This window comes from Podarcis muralis, chromosome 13 (assembly GCF_964188315.1).
Source record: "Podarcis muralis chromosome 13, rPodMur119.hap1.1, whole genome shotgun sequence".
NCBI lineage: Eukaryota > Metazoa > Chordata > Lepidosauria > Squamata > Lacertidae > Podarcis > Podarcis muralis.
This window is the reverse complement of record NC_135667.1, coordinates 36,057,928-36,075,164: the sequence shown is the minus strand read 5'-3', so window position 1 is coordinate 36,075,164 and position 17,237 is coordinate 36,057,928. Positions and strand designations below refer to the sequence as shown.

The 17,237-nt window shown below is 46.7% G+C and overlaps 1 protein-coding gene across 4 annotated transcripts in view; it reads left to right on the top strand.

The window, feature by feature from the left end:
- The window catches only part of ETV4 (ETS variant transcription factor 4), a 39,834-nt gene that overhangs the window by 786 nt on the left and 21,811 nt on the right, over window positions 1-17,237 (top strand). For 3 of the 4 annotated variants that reach the window (XM_028702720.2, XM_028702719.2, XM_028702718.2), the window contains exons 2-5: window positions 471-572; window positions 717-813; window positions 2,835-2,882; window positions 16,436-16,489. In XM_028702720.2, coding sequence (XP_028558553.2) covers window positions 513-572; window positions 717-813; window positions 2,835-2,882; window positions 16,436-16,489 — 259 coding nt within the window. In that variant the 5' untranslated portion in view covers window positions 471-512. The remainder of the gene's footprint in view (window positions 1-470; window positions 573-716; window positions 814-2,834; window positions 2,883-16,435; window positions 16,490-17,237) is intronic. The other variant, XM_028702721.2, reaches the window with a different exon arrangement.

Here is a 17,237-nt window from a genome sequence, read left to right as displayed (position 1 = left end):
GTTTTGAGGAAAGTTGGGTTTTGAAGTGAGGGGAGCGGGCGGGTGTTGAAGTCAACATGGGGAGGGCGCATAGCAATCCCGCCCCCCGGGGGTGGGAATAAAAGTCAGTAAAGTAAGCAAAGAGAAGAGGCTTGGAAAGGGGTGCGGGGGGGGGGAATAGGGGGGAAGAGATTAGGAAATGCCCATACTCCTCTCTGTTGAGTACCCTCTTCCTCTGAAGGGGGTCTTTCCTCTTCAATTTGTGGAATGTGGGGAGAGGACGTGCCCCACTTGGGTATTTCTGCTTGTAGCAGCAAAGAGAGGGTCACTGGAAGGGGCTGTAATTCCCCCCCCCCTTTGCCGTCACCACATAATATCACCTGTTTTGTATGCAATTCTACGATCCTTGTGTTTTGCTCCGCGTGTCCTGACTGCTATGGGGCACGATTTTGGTATCTGTTTGTTTCTCCTACATGCAATTCTCCTTGCAGGGTTTGCTGCCAGCCCTCCATGTTGGCGAGGGATTCGCACCCATGACCGATGGGAGGATGAAAGGGTATTTGGACCAGCAGGTGCCTTACACTTCTGCACAGGTGAGCGATGAAGGAGAATCGAACCGCCGGACCTCTTCCCTGGTCGGCCTTGCATTGTATCTTTGCAGCCTGTAGATCGGACTGGAGTTGAGTCCAGCATTGTCTTACGTCGTGTGCGTTGTTTTTCTTCTTCTTCAAATACAGAAACCGTCAGGAAATGGCATCCTGGAAGGCAGAGCTGTGATGGCTGCGCGGAAGAAATCCATGGATCCTGGGATGCCCCACGTCCCAGACCCCGAAGGTGTGTATGTGGGAGAACCGGGAGAGAGATGAATGTGGGTTATCTATGGGGACCACTTGAATATAGCACCTGTGTGAAGCCTGTAGGCGCTGGAATAAAAGGATCCTGATGCAACATCGTGACCTGAAATAATGATATTTTGGTACAGCTTTTGCTCCCGTTTTACAGACTGAGGAACTGATGCTGAGCAGGAATCCCTTCTCGTGTGACCCCCTTAGCTTGTCATGGGTTGAGTTTCCCATGAGTTTTAATGCTCAGTGTTTGGCTTCTCTCTTTTTTTGACATTTCTGAAGCACTCCTGGTTTATCTTCAGTCAATGTTCTTAGGCTTCCCAATGCTGTCATTGCACAACCTCTGGAACTGTCTGCAGCCCTGCCTGAGGGGGTTGCCTGATGCAATTGCTACATCCCTCCAACTAACAGATTTAGGCAGGAGAAGGGAACTTGTAACCTCAGTACCATCTGGAGAGCGACAACTCCTCCATGTGCCTTCTCCATAAGAGGTCCAGAGAGTGGCAACACAATAATGGGCCTTTTCCGCTCCCTGTTTGTAGAATACTCCCCCCAGGGAGGTTTGGCTGGTGCCTTCATAATAGACCTTTAGGTGCCAGGCAAAAATGTTGTTCTGCAACCAGGCCTTTGGCTGATTTACATACAGTGGTCTTTTAAATGTGTTGTGGGAGAGGGGATTATCGGTTTGTTTTCATTTCAATTTTCATTATGTATTTTGCACTTCTTTTATGTTGCGAACTGCCCCTGAGATCTACGGATGAAGAGTGCATACAGATTTAATTGTTGTTTTTGTTTTAACTGCTGCATCACTAGTTGGACCACGAGATCAGAAACTTGGGCTGCTTGGAGAAGTCGAGCAGGGTGCAAGCTGACCTGTAGCTAAGCTCTGCTGAATTCACCGGCGTTCTAGGCTCCTGTCACTTGTGTGCCTGGGAGCCTCGCCGCAAGATGGGTGATAGATAGCTCAGTCAGTAGAGCAGGAAACTCTGAATACCAGGGCTGTAGGTTCAAACCCCACGTTGGGCAAAAGATTCCTGCCTTGCAGGGGGTTGGTCTAGATGACCCTCCTGGTCCCTTCCAACTCTATGAGACTATGATGATGGTGGTGATTAATTGAATTTATATACCACCCTATAACCGGGGGTCTCAGGGCTGTTCACAAAATAAAAGCAAGATATAAAACCACAAAATACCTAATGAAAATAAAATCAACAACCCAATAGCCCCTCCCCCCCAAAGAAAATACATTTTAAAAGGGCATAGGATATAAAATCGGATCAATCAAAGGCCTGGTTAAAAAGCACCGTGTTTGCTTGGTGCCTAAAGGTGTACAGTGGTACCTCAGGTTACATACACTTCAGGTTACAGAGTCTACTAACCCAGAAATAGTATCTCGGGTTAAGAACTTTGCTTCAGGATGAGAACAGAAATTGTGCTCCGGCGGCACAGCAGCAGCAGGAGGCCCCATTAGCTAAAGTGGTGCTTCAGGTTAAGAACAGTTTCAGGTTAAGAACGGACCTCCAGAACGAATTAAGTACTTAACCTGAGGTACCACTGTATAATGAAGGCGCCAGGCGAACGTCCCTGGGGAGAGCATTCCACAGATGGGGAGCCACTGCAGAAAGGGCCCTGTTCTCGTGTTGCCACCCTCCGGACCTCTCGAGGAGGAGCACTCGAAGGAGGGCATCAGAAGATGATCTCAGGGTCCGGGTAGGTTTATATGGAAAGAGGCGGTCCTTGAGGCATTGCGGCCCTGAGCCGTTTAAGGCTTTATTGGTCAAAACCAGGACTTTGAATTGGGCTCGGAAACTAATTGGTAGCCACGGCAGTCGGACCAGGATCAGTGTAATAGGCTCAAACCGTTTTGCTCTGGTGAGCATACTGGCCACTGAATTCTGCAGCAGCTGAAGTTTCCGAACCGTCTTCAGAGGCAGCCCTATGTATCATGCATTGCTCTCGTTCTGATGCAGCCGCTCCATGGCCATCATACCCTGTCCTGTTCTCTTGCAGATCTCTTCCACGACCTGAACCAATTTCAGGAAACCTGGCTGACTGAAGGTAAGGCTGAGCTGCTGGATTCCTTCCACTGGCCAACCCCTTCCTTCCCCTTCCCCTTCATCTTCTTTGGCCACCTCCCCCCCCTCCCTTCTGCTTCTAGAGACTTTTGCATATGTAGCTCAGGCTTGGGTAAACTCGGGAGTATGAATCACACCATTGTGTCCTTATTTGCTTATGAAAGGAACTTGGCAGCCCCCCCCAAAAAAACTTCCTTTTCCAGAATGGGCCGGTCTGGGACCTACGGGTTTGTTTGCTTTAAACTTTCTCCTTCGCAGATCTGAAGATCTGCCACCTGCTTTTAAGCTTTTGAATGAGGCACACTTTGGAAAAAAATAAATTAAAGGCTTCGAGTTTCCTTTTCCCCTTGGCTTGTTAGGTTATGATCTCTCTCTCCACTGTTTCTCTGCTTCTCGACTGACGTCGGCCTGGGCAGGGGGAACCTGTTGATTCCCCGAGAGCCCAATTAATGCTGACAGTAGTTAATTGCAGCTTTGAAGTGAGTTTTTGGCTTCTGTTCTCGGAGACGGTGGATCTAGGGACCTGGCATTTTGAGAAAGGTTAAAAAGGTTAAAAATTGTATTGTTTACTTCACTTGCCGTTGTTCTTGGGCAGTGGATCGACCTGGAACGTAGCTAAGATTAAGTCATAATTGCATACCACCGGCACTGATGACAAATTTTTCAAAAGAAAGAAGAAAGTGTGTGTTGTAAGGGGGAATTCCACCAAGATGACTCACGGATATGTTCATATCGCTCCAGGAGATTTATCAACTGGGTGCTACAAAGAGAGAATCTTCTCCAAAACTTTCCCCCTTCCATGATTTAGGAAACTATTTTCAAAAGGTTCCAAATTATTTGAGAGTCTGAATCCTAGAAATGGAATAGATTTTGCAAAGTTAGCCCAGTACATGCAGGAATAATCAATCTGCACGGTGTATTCTGCTTCTGGAATTTCACTTTTCACCCTAAATATATTGCCTAAAGAATGTGCCAGTCCTATTGGTAGAATGGTCCTTGGTGTGTGGAATTGTGACACTGTGTTCTCAGCTATATTGCAATAAACACAAGGACTAGAATCTTGGGAGTTGCATTTTCGCTTCTGCTTTTTTTATTATTTTTCTTAAAATGCTTAGTATGTCAGAAATTCAGTTCCTGTACTGGAATTCTATGCTCTTAAGATCTGCTGATTGTGTTGGCAGTGCTTTGAGGATATTTGAGAAGAAATGTAGTATCCTTGTTTTGTATTTGTGAAGGGGAGATCTTCCAGCTTCGGGGAGGAAGGAAGCTCAGAATCGAAATAAGTTTCATATGGTGGGTCTTCGTCGAACATATATCTGACAAACAATGGGAGAGGGGGAATGGATTCTGGGTGATTTTACTTGTGTGTATTCCAAAAGTAGGGTCAAAGTTTCCCCATTCCTGACCTAAAGTATTCTCACCCAGAGGATCACTTCCCTCCCTTTTCAGTACTGCCAAAGTTCGCCAGACTCTTAATGTGGATTACTCTGTATGAGCCTATCCAGCACTAGTTTAAATCAAACGAGGCTGTTTTCATTCCAGATTGAGTAGACAGAAGCACATGATTGTCCCATAACATTCTAGCAACACAAGCAGAGCTTTGCAGCACCCAAAACGCCAGGCTGTGCCTTTGCTTCGTATCTTAAGGTCCATGTGTGTACATTTCACACATATATTAGATGAACCCCATGCACTTGGAACTGAAACTTCCAGGGATTTGAAAGAGGAAACGCAAACTTTCAAAGAGTTGCAACTCTTTGCAGCTGAGTCACATCGAACGTACAAAAGAAAAGAAAAAAAGCAATTGCCGGAACAAAATAGTGATGCAACAAGACACGTGGATTCATCAGATTTGGGGAAATTGTGCATGTCTCTGGGGAGCAGGAACAATTGGAAAATACAGATTCTGGATGGTGGGTTAGGCCCTCAGAGAAGGGCTGCCCTCCCCACCTGGAAGTGGCAAGACATACAAACTGAGAAACCTTTAACCTGATCTTCCTGGATATGCTGTGCAAAGTGGGAATAACAGCCGTCTGCTAATTGTAGATCCTCTGCTAATTGTGGAGGGTAGCTCTTTGGAAGGGACGCGGGTGGCACTGTGGGTTAAACCACAGAGCCTAGGACTTGCCGATCAGAAGGTCAGCGGTTCGAATCCCTGTGATGGGGTGAGCTCCCGTTGCTCAGTCCCAGCTCCTGCCAACCTAGCAGTTCAAAAGTAAGTCAAAGTGCAAGTAGATAAATAGGTACCGCTCCGGCAGGAAGGTAAATGGTGTTTCTGTGCGCTGCTCTGGTTTGCCAGAAACGGCTTAGTCATGCTGGCCACATGACCCAGAAGCTGTACGCCGGCTCCCTCGGCCAATAAAGCGAGATGAGCGCTGCAACCCCAGAGTCGGTCACGACTGGACCTAATGGTCAGGGGTCCCTTTACCTTTACCTCTAGCTCTTTGGAAACAGCTTGTGGAATACAGCTGCCATCAATATCAGACTCTACAGGGGACTCAAAGAATCACAGAGCTGGAAGGGATGTTGAGCATCGTTTAGTCCAACCAGTGTTCAAAATTAGCCAAGTGCATTTTGCAGCTGCCTATTGGCCACTTGTGATCAAGTGAAGATGCCTGTGCCACCAAGATGTCCCCTGACATCTCCACCATCTGTAGCTGCATGCCTGGGGATCCTTGGATCTAGACCGTTTTCATGCACTAATACTGTAGAATTCTATCCGTGAGATATAATCTGCGCGATCAGGATGAATTTCAGGAACCAAAATGCTTTTCCCGTGCGGCCTGAGCAGGAACAGTGAACAAGGTTATAGTGAATTGTTGCAGCTTGTCTTCTCTTACCCCACCCTACTGCTGTGCTCTGAGTTGTGAAAAATATTCTTAACGTTATGAATGGTCCGTGTCACCATTAAGCAAAAGAGGTTGGAATCGGCCAATATATACCGGGCCGGATTTAGGTTTGATGAGGCCCAAAGCTACTGAAGGTAATGGGACCCTTTATATGTCCAGCTATCCTTTGTCAACAACAAATCGTTGCTGTATTTTGTGTTGAATACATGCTATATGGAAATGAGCAAACCAGTGATATTTTAGGGAGCAGGCTAGCAGGCGCGGCCCATTACTTACATCATAGGAGCCTACACAACACAAAACGCTGCTGCTGTATGTAGGTTTTATTTTCTTTTTTATCTTCTATTTTGGAAATGTACATCCAGTTTTTTCCCCTATAATTTTTTGGGGGTCCTCAAGAGAGTGGGGCCCTAAGCTATAGCTTGTTTAGCTTATACGTAAATCCGGCACTGAATATATATGTGGACTGTCCCTGGATAAAAGTGACTTTTCTTCTTGAATTTCTCAGAGCTCTTAACCTAGCTCAAGGTTGTCATCTGAACTAGCCAGATATTTAACTGATAATCCATCTCAGTCAGTCCGCCATTTGAAAAATAAGACTTTAGAGCCGTCTTGCGCCAAAATGGCAGCTAGACATTCTGTTTTGGCGACTGCAACCTTGGTTTACGGAGCCGTTTGGCCCCTAGCTTATATATCTGAGTTTCAAGCACGTGAGTCCAACCTGCTATGATGCAGGAATCTCAACACATGGTCCCCCATCCAAGCTGAACCCATACCGGACCTTGCTAAGCTTTGCAAATGTGGTAGCAGTTTTATTGCTGCGCCACTAGCTGTGCTCTTTTGCCGCTCCCCAGTGAGATTAAGACCCTGCCTAGCAATGTTGTGCCAGAGGACAGGCCCTGAGACAAGGGCATGGGGGGGGGGGCTGTGGGGCCAAGGCTTCGACCCCCAACCCCAACGCAATGGTTAAACTCTGCAATCTCAGATTTCTTGGTGTACATTGGAACTTCGGGGATAGGCGATGGCTGCATCTCTTTTGACAGTTCTGGGATGGTGTCAGAACGAGAGTTTGCTGGGAGCTGGTTCGGGGGATGCAGCTGATCGAATGTTAGCTGGCGTTTAGCTAGTCTTGAACGCGCCTTTTCTGCCTCCCGTCTCGGCACACATACTGAGCTCAGCTGGGGTCGTGTGGTCCAGCCTTACCTCTGTGGTGGGCGGGGGAATGTGTGGGAATTTTATCTGGGATCACAATGGCTTACAATCATAAAGGGCATCATCGCACAGCCAATGTTGTGATTTTTATTTGAGTGATGTGAGCGTGTTAGCAGACTCTGAGAGATCCCTGCATGACAGCCTTGAAAATAACACGGAAACCACAGTCAATGGGACTCCTAAAGTGTACAGGAGCAGTAGTATTGAAACAAATAACAGTGCTGCGTTTCACAACAGTAGTGCATAAAACACTTGTGAAATAGATATAGTATGTGCAATTTTTTTTTTTTTAAAAATAGCCTGCATTTCCATGCTGGCTGTGGAAGAGGGAAAGCCCTTTCCAACACAGCCAGCAGGTTAGTTAAAAAAAAGAAAAGCCTTCTGCCAAGTGTAGTGGCTGGAGGTGTGTGACAAGGCGATCTGTTACGAGTGGCAAGGCTACGTTGAAACCAGCAGTTTTGATTTGTGACAGATACCGTATTTATTGGCTCCTATATTTGTAATCCCAACATTGGTTTCAGGAGGTGCGGGTGGGACAGCGTACGGCACAGCACAGAGTTAGCATATGGAACTCACTGCCACAAGGTGTGCCGACGGACACCGGCTTTCAGAGAGACAAATTTACAGAAATATGCCAGTTTGCCCCTCTGCTGCATTTTGATGCTGGTTGTGGAGAAGGGAAGTTCGGCAGTGGAACTGTCTCCCTCGGGAGGTTGTGAACTCTCCTTCCTTGGAGGTTTTTAAGCAGAGGTCAGGTGGCCATCTGTCATGGATGGTTTAACTCAGATTCCTGCATTGCTGGGGGTTGGACTAGATGACCCTCAGGGTCTCATCCAATGCTATGATTTTCCGCTTGCCTGTGGTTACCAGGCGAGCTGTTAAAGAAAGTTGCTGTTTGAGAAAGAGGTCTGTTGCCTTATAGTGGGCGGCGGGCAAGACGGAAAGACATGACTATAATAACCTCTTTGTTGGATCAGAGCAAAAACTTGTCTAGTCCTGTGGCCGGTCATAAGCCTCTGGAAGCTTTTTTGCAAGGCAGGATGAGAGAGAATAATCCCCCATTGCTTGCCTCTAGAATTTGGTGTTCTGTCTTGGATCATGAAGATTCTATGTAGGTATTGGAGGCAACAGCCCTTGATTTAGGCTCCATGAATCTCTCTTTTTTTTAATTTTATTTATGATTTTCAGTTATATACTCGGTTGCAATTTAGATGATTTTGTGTGTGTGTGTGTGTGTGTGTACGTGGGGCCAATTGTCCAGTGACCCCCCCAGCTCAAAGGGAGCCTCAGATTGAGAAACTGGTTCTTTTTTTGTCATTTCATTTCACAACTTTTTGTGTGTGTGCCTTGGACCAAAATGCGTTGGCCTGTTTGAAAGCAGCTGCTTCCTTTTTTTATAAGCAAACCCTCTCCCTGCTTCTTAGGCAATGCAGTCGCTGCTTCTTGGGTATCCTGCTAATTTTTAGCCTGTGGCAGATGTGGATTCCCTCTCCCCCTGCCCATATTTTCCTGATTCATTATTTTATATTTTGGAGGCTTGCTGGCATCAAAACCACATCTGACGGAGTCCTATGCAGGGAAGGAACCACGGCTCAGCGGTGGACTGTTTTCTTTGTGTGCAAAAGGTCCTTTCAGAGCATCTCTAGTTGAGAAAGGGATTGGGTAGCGGAAGAAGGAAGAAGACCTCTGGTTGGAGAACCATTAGCAGCCTTGAAGTGCTTGATGCTGGGCTAAGTAGACAAAGTTAGCCTGGCTCTGTGTAAGGCAGCTCTCTGTGCTATTAAGGTAGATGTTCCAGCTACCTTGGATGAGCTTTCCGGGCTCCTTGGTTGCTTGCCAGTCAACCCCAATGTCTGCTAGAGAGGAATAAATTTGCTGTCTCTAGGAGGAAATGTTGAGCTGTCCTACTGTCTGGCCTCGTTCAAATGCTTTGGCCGGGACGAATGAAATCATGGCATGTTAGATGTCTTTCCAGCTTTGGCTTGAGGATACGCAGAGATGGTGAGTCCTTTCCCCCCACAAAACCAATCAATTATCTGTTTTTATTTAAAAGGCGGGTTGCTTTGATTTGAAGTTGGGACCATAAGGCTACAATCCTAGGCATGCTTGTTTTCTTGGTACACTTGAATCTAGTGGTGTGTTGCTTCTAGGTAAGCGAGCTTGCTATTTCACCAAAACTCTGGTTTTTAAGGAGATCCATGCAGAAGATGTGGTTGGGATGTGATTCATCTCCATAGCTTTGCATTTGTGTTAAATCAGGAAGAACTTTTTGACAGCAAGAGCTGTTTGACAGTGAAACAGTCTTCCTTGGGGATACAGGGTTGTCTTTACCTGGGGGTACAAGAGGTGCGGGGCACCTTGGCGCCGAATTCTGGGGGCGCGCGCCAGGGGCCCACCTCTGAAGCCGCCTAAGCTCTTAACTATCTACCAGTTATGAAATAATAAATAGTTTTGATCAAGCTAGAAAAGCAAAATACATATACAGTGGAACCTCGGGTTAAGTACTTAATTTGTTCCGGAGGTCTGTTCTTAACCTGAAACTGTTCTTAACCTGAAGCACCACTTTAGCTAATGGGGCCTCCTGCTGCTGCTGTGCCGCCGGAGCATGATTTCTGTTCTCAACCTGAAGCAGAGTTCTTAACCTGAAGCACTATTTCTGGGTTAGCAGAGTCTGTAACCTGAAGCGTATGTAACCTGAAGCGTATGTAACCCGAGGTACCACTGTATACCTAGGTGTTACCGAAATGTATACCTACTGTTTCACTAAAGGACTTTTGACTTTATGCACTCGTTTACCAAAGACGCGCTTGTCATTCACAACGGCGCCATGCACGCAAAATTAACTCTTACATCAAAATATTATGTTACGTATTGCATTGAACTGCTCTGCTATGTTTCTCCTAAGTAGGTGCCTAAACAATACTTATAAGTTTAAGTGTGGTGGTGTTGTATACTTAAGTAGAAGTGCATTGTAAAGAAATGAGAGAATAAAAAAGTTTGTTTCTTTTTCCTTTCTTTCATAAACAAGAGATTAAGGTGTAAGTGTGGTGTCTGACAAAAGCATAGTAAAAGTTAGTTTGGGGGCTAAACTAAATTTGGGGGTGCTGGGCAGATCTTTGCACCACTGCGCGCATATGCTAAAGACAGCGCTGTTGGGGAATAGTGGACTCCCCTTCCTTGGAGGTATTTAAGCAGAGGTTGGATGGGGCCATCTGTCGTGGATGCTTTAGCCGAGATTTCTGCATTGCAGGGGGTTGGACTAGATGACCCTTGGGGTCCCATCCACCTCTACAATTCTGTGATCCTATATATTAGTGGCCAGTGCTGGGGGTGGGGGGAAGGAGGTTCTGCTAATGCAATGGGACTCCCCCTTTTACTGTGCGCCCTCGGAAACGTTTCTGAGGACTGCAGAGGAGGTCAAAGCTCTGTTAAGCATGCCGAAATCTGCTGCGCTCATGAAGCAGCAGTGTTGGGTAAGATGGTAAATATGCAGACTGCCCAGATTGAAAGCCTGTGCCAATTTCTTCCAGAAGCAGCACATCAGTTGGGGTCTGCTGAACCCTCCAAATCTCTGCTCTCAGATCAATCCTGACAAATCTGGGTGAACTTTCAATGCCAACCTTCTCCGTTATTTGTTTCTGCCCAAGATTTCTTCCGAAAGCTGATTCCCACAGTGGAAAATATTGCATCCAGAGAAAGGGCCTAGGATTTGGCAGACATGTTTTTTTTCTAGATCCCTCTTCTTAAGCATGTCGTTTCAGGAGTCAGCCTGAGATGTGTTAATTCAGAATGCTTGGTGATGACAATAATAAACTCTGGGGGACATGATTTTTCAAGTCATCTTACATGGGGGAATTTTAACACCCCGTGTTTTGTAAACGACGTTAAAAAAAGAATGGTTAGAACGCAGACCTTCGAGCTGAAAAGGGCTTCTTCCCAGAACGCATATTGCTTCTTTGCAACATTCAGGAATGACATGCCGGGAGAGAAGGAAGGCATTTGTAAATATTGTAATTTTTTTTTGTGGCGGGGTGGGGTCTTCCTTCAACTCAACTGTCCTGAGTGAGGCAGATTTCGCACGTGGGCCTCCTGTTTCTTTATTTTGTTTATTTAAATCCTTAAAAAAAAAAAAATACTCTGCATTTCATCCAAAGGACTTAATAGTTTTCTGTGCATTAGCCTGATTCGATTTTTCCGCTCCCATGGAATGGATACAGGACTATCTCTTCCCATTTCTCCCCCCCCCCCCAAACATCATTTGAGTTTGATTAGGCTGAGGGTGTTTCCCAAAAGTGAGCTTGTGCGAGGATTTGAACCTCCCAAAACCAAATCCAGTATTCTAACTCTTCTGCTACGGGAGGCTGCCAATTACTTTAGATTCTTTCAGGCTTCTGGCTTGTGAAATCTACTGTGTATCTCTCTCTCTCTCTCTCTCTCTCTCTCTCTCTCTCTCTCTCTCTCTCTCTGTGTGTGTGTGTGTGTGTGTGTGTGCCTACTAGAACCTTGAGATCCACCAATCAGAGCTTGATGCAAAATACTTGCACTTAGAACCAAGCTATTCTGATCCCAGGAATCTGCTCGGAGCGCCACAACTGAACAGAGCTCACAGTCCTTCAAATCTACTGCTAGTATCATTCCTTGCTTCCTTCACTTCAGTAGTATAATGCGGCATGGATGGGAATTATTTTGTTGTTGTTAAATATTTGGGAGTCAGAAATCGTTGCTTATCTACTTCAAATTAGCCAGAGATCTACAGCTAGATCAGGATCTGTCTTCTGCCTCTCCCTGCTATAAGGTACATTCAGAGCTGTGAACTTGTTTCGTTTCTGTGTTTTACGTTCACACCTGCTTTTTCCTGGAATGGCAGCTTATGCCTTGTATTTATTTATTTTTAAATCGTGCTTGATTGGCATGACACACCTAGTAGATGTCCATATGAAGTTATTACCTTCCACTCAAATAATACTAATGAAATGGTGCCCGTCGGTAAACGCGATGAGCGGGTGCTGCAGTTGCCCAAATGTAGCGTTAAAAATAAAAAATAAAAAGATAAAAGCTCTGATAATGGAAGAGGAGGGGCTGAATAAAGGAGATTGCGGGAGCAGTTTTGCAATTGATTCCACTTCCCAGGGAAGTCCGGGAATGGTAGTTGCTTGAGGAATGGAGGTCCACAGTACAGTGGTACCTCGGGTTACAGATGCTTCAGGTTACCTACGCTTCAGGTTACATCCGCTTCAGGTTACAGACTCCGCTAACCCAGAAATATTACCTTGGGTTAAGATCTTTGCTTCAGGATGAGAACAGAAATCCCGCAGCAGTGGTGCGGCGGCAGTGGGAGGCCCTGTTAGCTAAAGTGGTGCTTCAGGTTAAGAACAGTTTCAGGTTAAGAAGAGACCTCCAGAAGGAATTAAGTTCTTAACTTGAGGTACCACTGTATTCCTTGGGGGAAACCACAACTGTGTAAAGTGGTATGATGCCACTTTAAATGTATAGGGTACAGAAACCGCTTAGAAGGGTGCCGTCACGTTTTGCTTTATAATTTTCCTTCTAGTGGGGCTACTGTAAACTGACCCTACAATCCTTGGATGTAGGGCAGTATACATAAATTGAATAACTTTCAATAATACCTACTACCAGACCCTCCGAGTATCCCTGTTTTCCAGGAACAGTCCCGGATTTACAGAAGCCGTCCCGGTTTCTGAGTTGATCCCAGAATCACCACTTTCCCTTAGGACACCCCTATTTTCATCAGAGGAATGTTGGAGGGTATGGAGTTATGCGACCCCTGAGCCAAGTAACTATATAACCTTTAGAAGACATCTGAAGGCAGCCCTGTATAGGGAAGGGGTTGTTTTAATGTTTAATATTTTTTATATATAGTCCTTTTTCCTTGTCTTTGAAGAGGCACTGCCAGCGACTGTGGTCAATAACTGTCTGACTTGGGAGAAGGCAGTGTCCTATATTTGGTATTCCATTTTCAGTTTTCCAGCTTTCCCCCCTTTCCTTTCATTAGTCCAAGCCAGGTCGAAGTTGTGTGGAATATCCCTTTAATTCAGTGCCATGTGGAAGGCATTAAAAAACACCAGCCTCTCAGAGAAGTTCTATTTATACTACGCAAGCGGAAACAAGACATGCATATGAAAGAAACATGAATTGTCCAGGGATGGGGTGGGGGTGGCTCAGGGAATTGAGACTGATGGATTTAAAGTGCAAGTGAAACCGGGCAGTGGATTGCTTATTTTCATCATTTCAGAGATATTACATCATTTTATGTGACATGGTAGCATTTTAGAGCTATCCCTGGTAAAATAATAATTTGGTATGACTTGTTCTTGGCCTGCTACCCTAGATCTGCTTTGTTGGCATCTTTCTGCCTTGAGAGACAATGGAGTGCGCCTCTGGGGGTGGCGTCAAACTGCTGATGTCCTGCACCTTCTGGGGTAGTTTGTCACCTGTGAGCCAGTGTGGTGTAGTGGTTAAGAGCGGTAGTCTCGTAATCTGGTGAACCGGGTTCGCTTCCCCGCTCCTCCACATGCAGCTGCTGGGTGACCTTGGGCTAGTCACACTTCTCTGAAGTCTCTCAGCCCCACTCCCCTCACAGAGTGTTTGTTGTGGGGGAGGAAGGGAAAGGAGAATGTTAGCCGCTTTGAGACTCCTTCGGGTAGTGATAAAGCAGGATATCAAATCCAAACTCTTCTTCCTCCCCACTCTGGGCTCGGCTCTCACCTGTGGCTCCATATCTGTTTACCTGGGTGTCTTCTTCTTTAGTGATCACTCGTAGCCGAGTAAAATTGTCTTCCATGAATAGGGTTTTAAAAGTGAGTCTGTAAGTGACTGTGGAGGCCAATTCTTGATCCACACATCCTTCCACAGTGGGGACATAGGTTTCTGGGTGGGAGTTGATCACTGTGAGGGTTTGCCAAGCGTACCTTCCTCTTAGCACATTTCTTCCTGAGTTTGAGCACCTTCAAAGCCCATGACACCTTTGGTAAAGGCTGTTCTCCAACTGGAGCACTCGCAGGCCAGTGTTTCCCAGTTGTCAGTGTTTATACTACATTTTTTTAGATTTGCCCTGAGAGAGTCTTTGAACCTCTTTTGTTGACCACCAGCATTACGCTTTCCATTTTTAAGTTTGGAATAGAGTAGTTGATTTGGAAGACGATAATCAGGCATCCACACAACATGACCACTCCAACAAAATTGATGTTGAAGAATCATTTCTTCAACACTGGTGATCTTTGCTTCTTCCAGTACACTGGTATTAGTTCACCTGTCTTCCCAAGTGACGTGTAAAATGTTTCGGAGACACCGTTGATGGAATCTTTTGAGGTGTTTGAGACGGTGTTTATAAGTGGCCCACATTTCACGAGCATACAGTAAGGTTGGTAGCCCAATAGCTTTGTAAACAAGCATTTTGGTTCCCCTGTGAATGTCCTGGTCCTCAAACACTCTGCACTTCAGTTGGGAGAAAGCTGCACTCGCAGCTTTACCTTGGAATAAACCTCGTTGAACTCAATATATAAGGACTGTGCTGTCAAATTCCCTAAGCTAGCTTGGGAAACCTAATGGAAGCCAGAGAGTGATCACAGAACAGATAAAGGCAGGAGATCCCTTTTCACAGAAGCCACTTAGCTTTTAGTATTGGCTATGTGTGCATTCAGCTGCCTTTTTGCAGTGAATAGGCTGCCCATCCCTGGTGCGATATAATCTGCATTCCTACCAGGGCACTGCCACATTTCTTCCTCTCATACAACATCCCTTCCCTGGCTTCCTCCCCATTTCGATATCCCCCATCTCTTTGCCATCTTGCAACAGTATATTACCACCCTGTTTTTGTTCTTAGGAGACCCACTGGCAAATGAAGGAGGGTGCGGTGGGTGCAGCACGCGCTGGGTGTCATCCCTGGGGGGGGGGTTTGACATCACTGCCCCGCCCCCCAGGATGCTTGTCGTGGGCAACGCGCCCCTGGGATGCTCACCCCGCCCCTGCGGACGGCTAGCTCCGCCCCTGGGTGCACAGACCTCATTCCCCTCAGGGTATACAGTGGTAACTCAGTTGTCAAATGTATCCATTCCGGAAGACCATTCTATTTCTAAGACGCTCGACAACCGAGGCGCAATGGGCGGTCAGCAAAATCAATTGAGAAACGTGCCTCAGAAGCCATTGAACTTCCTCAGCGTGTTTGAAAATGGAAGCATTCACTTCTGGGTTTTCGGCATTCGAAAACCGAAATGTTAGGCTTCTGAGGCGCTTGAAAACCAAGGTACCACTGTAATTCCCTGGGAAGGACTGACTCTTGAACCACTTTGGAAATTGTAGCTCTGCGTGGGGATCTGGGGTCTCTAACAACCAGTGTTTGAAATTAGCCAAGTGCCAGGCACATTTTGTGTCTAATTGCGACCACATGGAGATCTCTGGATGCCGGGCTGGCGACTGGGGAAAGCAAAATGTCACCTAGAGAAGGATCTGAAATATTTTCCTCAAATCCTGAATTAAGTTTCATTCTGCATTGTTTTATTTGCCGTTTTGATGTGTTGTAAACCCCTTTGAGATTTCTCCTTTTAAATATAAAGTGGCGTAGAAATGGCTTGTTGGTTTTTGAATGTCTGAGGTAGATTTTTTCAATTTCGTTGTTCTGTATGGGACAATGACAATAAGGATTAACGTATAAATGAGCAACAGCAGGAAACATCAATGAAAAGAAATGGCGCTTAGACAATCTGTGGTGGCGACGGCAGCCTAGGTTTAAGGTACTGAATAAGTTATATACCTGAATTTCTAATGCTGCTAACAACCATCAGCACCCTTAACAAACTACAGTTCCCAGGGTTCTCCTTCTCCCGGTTTATCCTTACAGCAACTCAGTGAGGCCGAGAGACGGTGAATGCCTCAAGGTCACACAATAAGCTTATGGCTGAGTAGGGATTTGAACCCCAGTCTCCCAGCTCCTAGGCCAGCACTCTAACCACTATGCCACACTGGCTGCCACCAGCAGCTTGGTCTGGCTTGCCTTATCTCTTGCTGCTTGTACCTTACTGTGGTCTGGATCCCTCGGCTGCGTGGCGCTGCTCTTTGGTGGCATCTTATCTCTTGAGCTGGACCAAGCTAGACTGGTCTTCTATTGCAGCATCGCCCGAAGCGCTAAGAGATCGGCACTGCACAATGGGAAAGGAAGCAGAGCACCTGAGTTTTTGATCCTCCGGAGGGAGGAAAACAGGCAGCCGTGCTAATGGGCGAACCTACTGGGGGGAAAAGATTACGTAGAAGTGACTGGAGTCCCAAGGGGGAAACTGGCTCCCGTCTCCTGGCAGTGATCCTTTTCCCATCATCTCATGTGCAAGCTAGTTCTCCACATCCCTCCCCCCCCCCCACCCGCCACAATCCCTGCTGCCTTATTTCTTCTGGAGCCTGGTTTTAATAGAGCGCCGAGTTTGATGCCAAACGTTGCTTTCTCTTCTCTCTTGCCCTTTTGCAGCTCAAGTTCCAGACAGCGATGAGCAATTTGTGCCTGACTTTCATTCAGAAAACTGTAAGTACTTTGGCTGGGGAGATGGCGAGGAGGAGGAGGAGGAGGAGGAGGAGGAGGAGGAGGGGAAGGTAGGGCTTTAGTGGGAGAAACCAGAAGGTGATGAAAATGTCTGGAACGCCAGCATGCCTGATCCCTTTCGCACAACGGGCATGCGCTGAACTGGGAAGTGGGGAACCTCAGGCCTGCAAGTCAGATGTAGCCCTCAAAGTCCCTCTGCCTGACTCTGTCACACCCATCATGCTTTGCACCCTCCTTGAATGCTTTCCCTCTGCCCCCCCCCCCCCCATCTTGAACTCTGACAATGCTTTTGGCATTGTCCAGGGCAGCTGTCTACCAGCTCCATCTGGTACACAGGTTGAGACCCTACCTGCCTGTGGACTGCCTCGCCAGAGCGGTGCATGCTCTGGTTATCTCCCGCGTGGACTACTGCAATGCGCTCTATGTGGGGCTGCCTTTGAAGGTGATTCAGAAACTACAACTAATCCAGAATGCGGTAGCTAGACTGGTGACTGGGAGTGGCTGCCGAGACCATATGACACCAGTCCTGAAAGACCTACTTTGGCTCCCAATACGTTTCTGAGCACAATTAAAAGTGTTGGTGCTGACCTTTAAAACCCTAAACAGCATCGGCCCAGTATACCTGAAGGAGCGTCTCCACCCCCATCGTCCAGCCCAGACATGGAGGTCCTTCTGGTGGTTCCCTCACTGTGAGAAGTGTGGTTACAGGGAAGCAGGCAGAGGGCCTTCT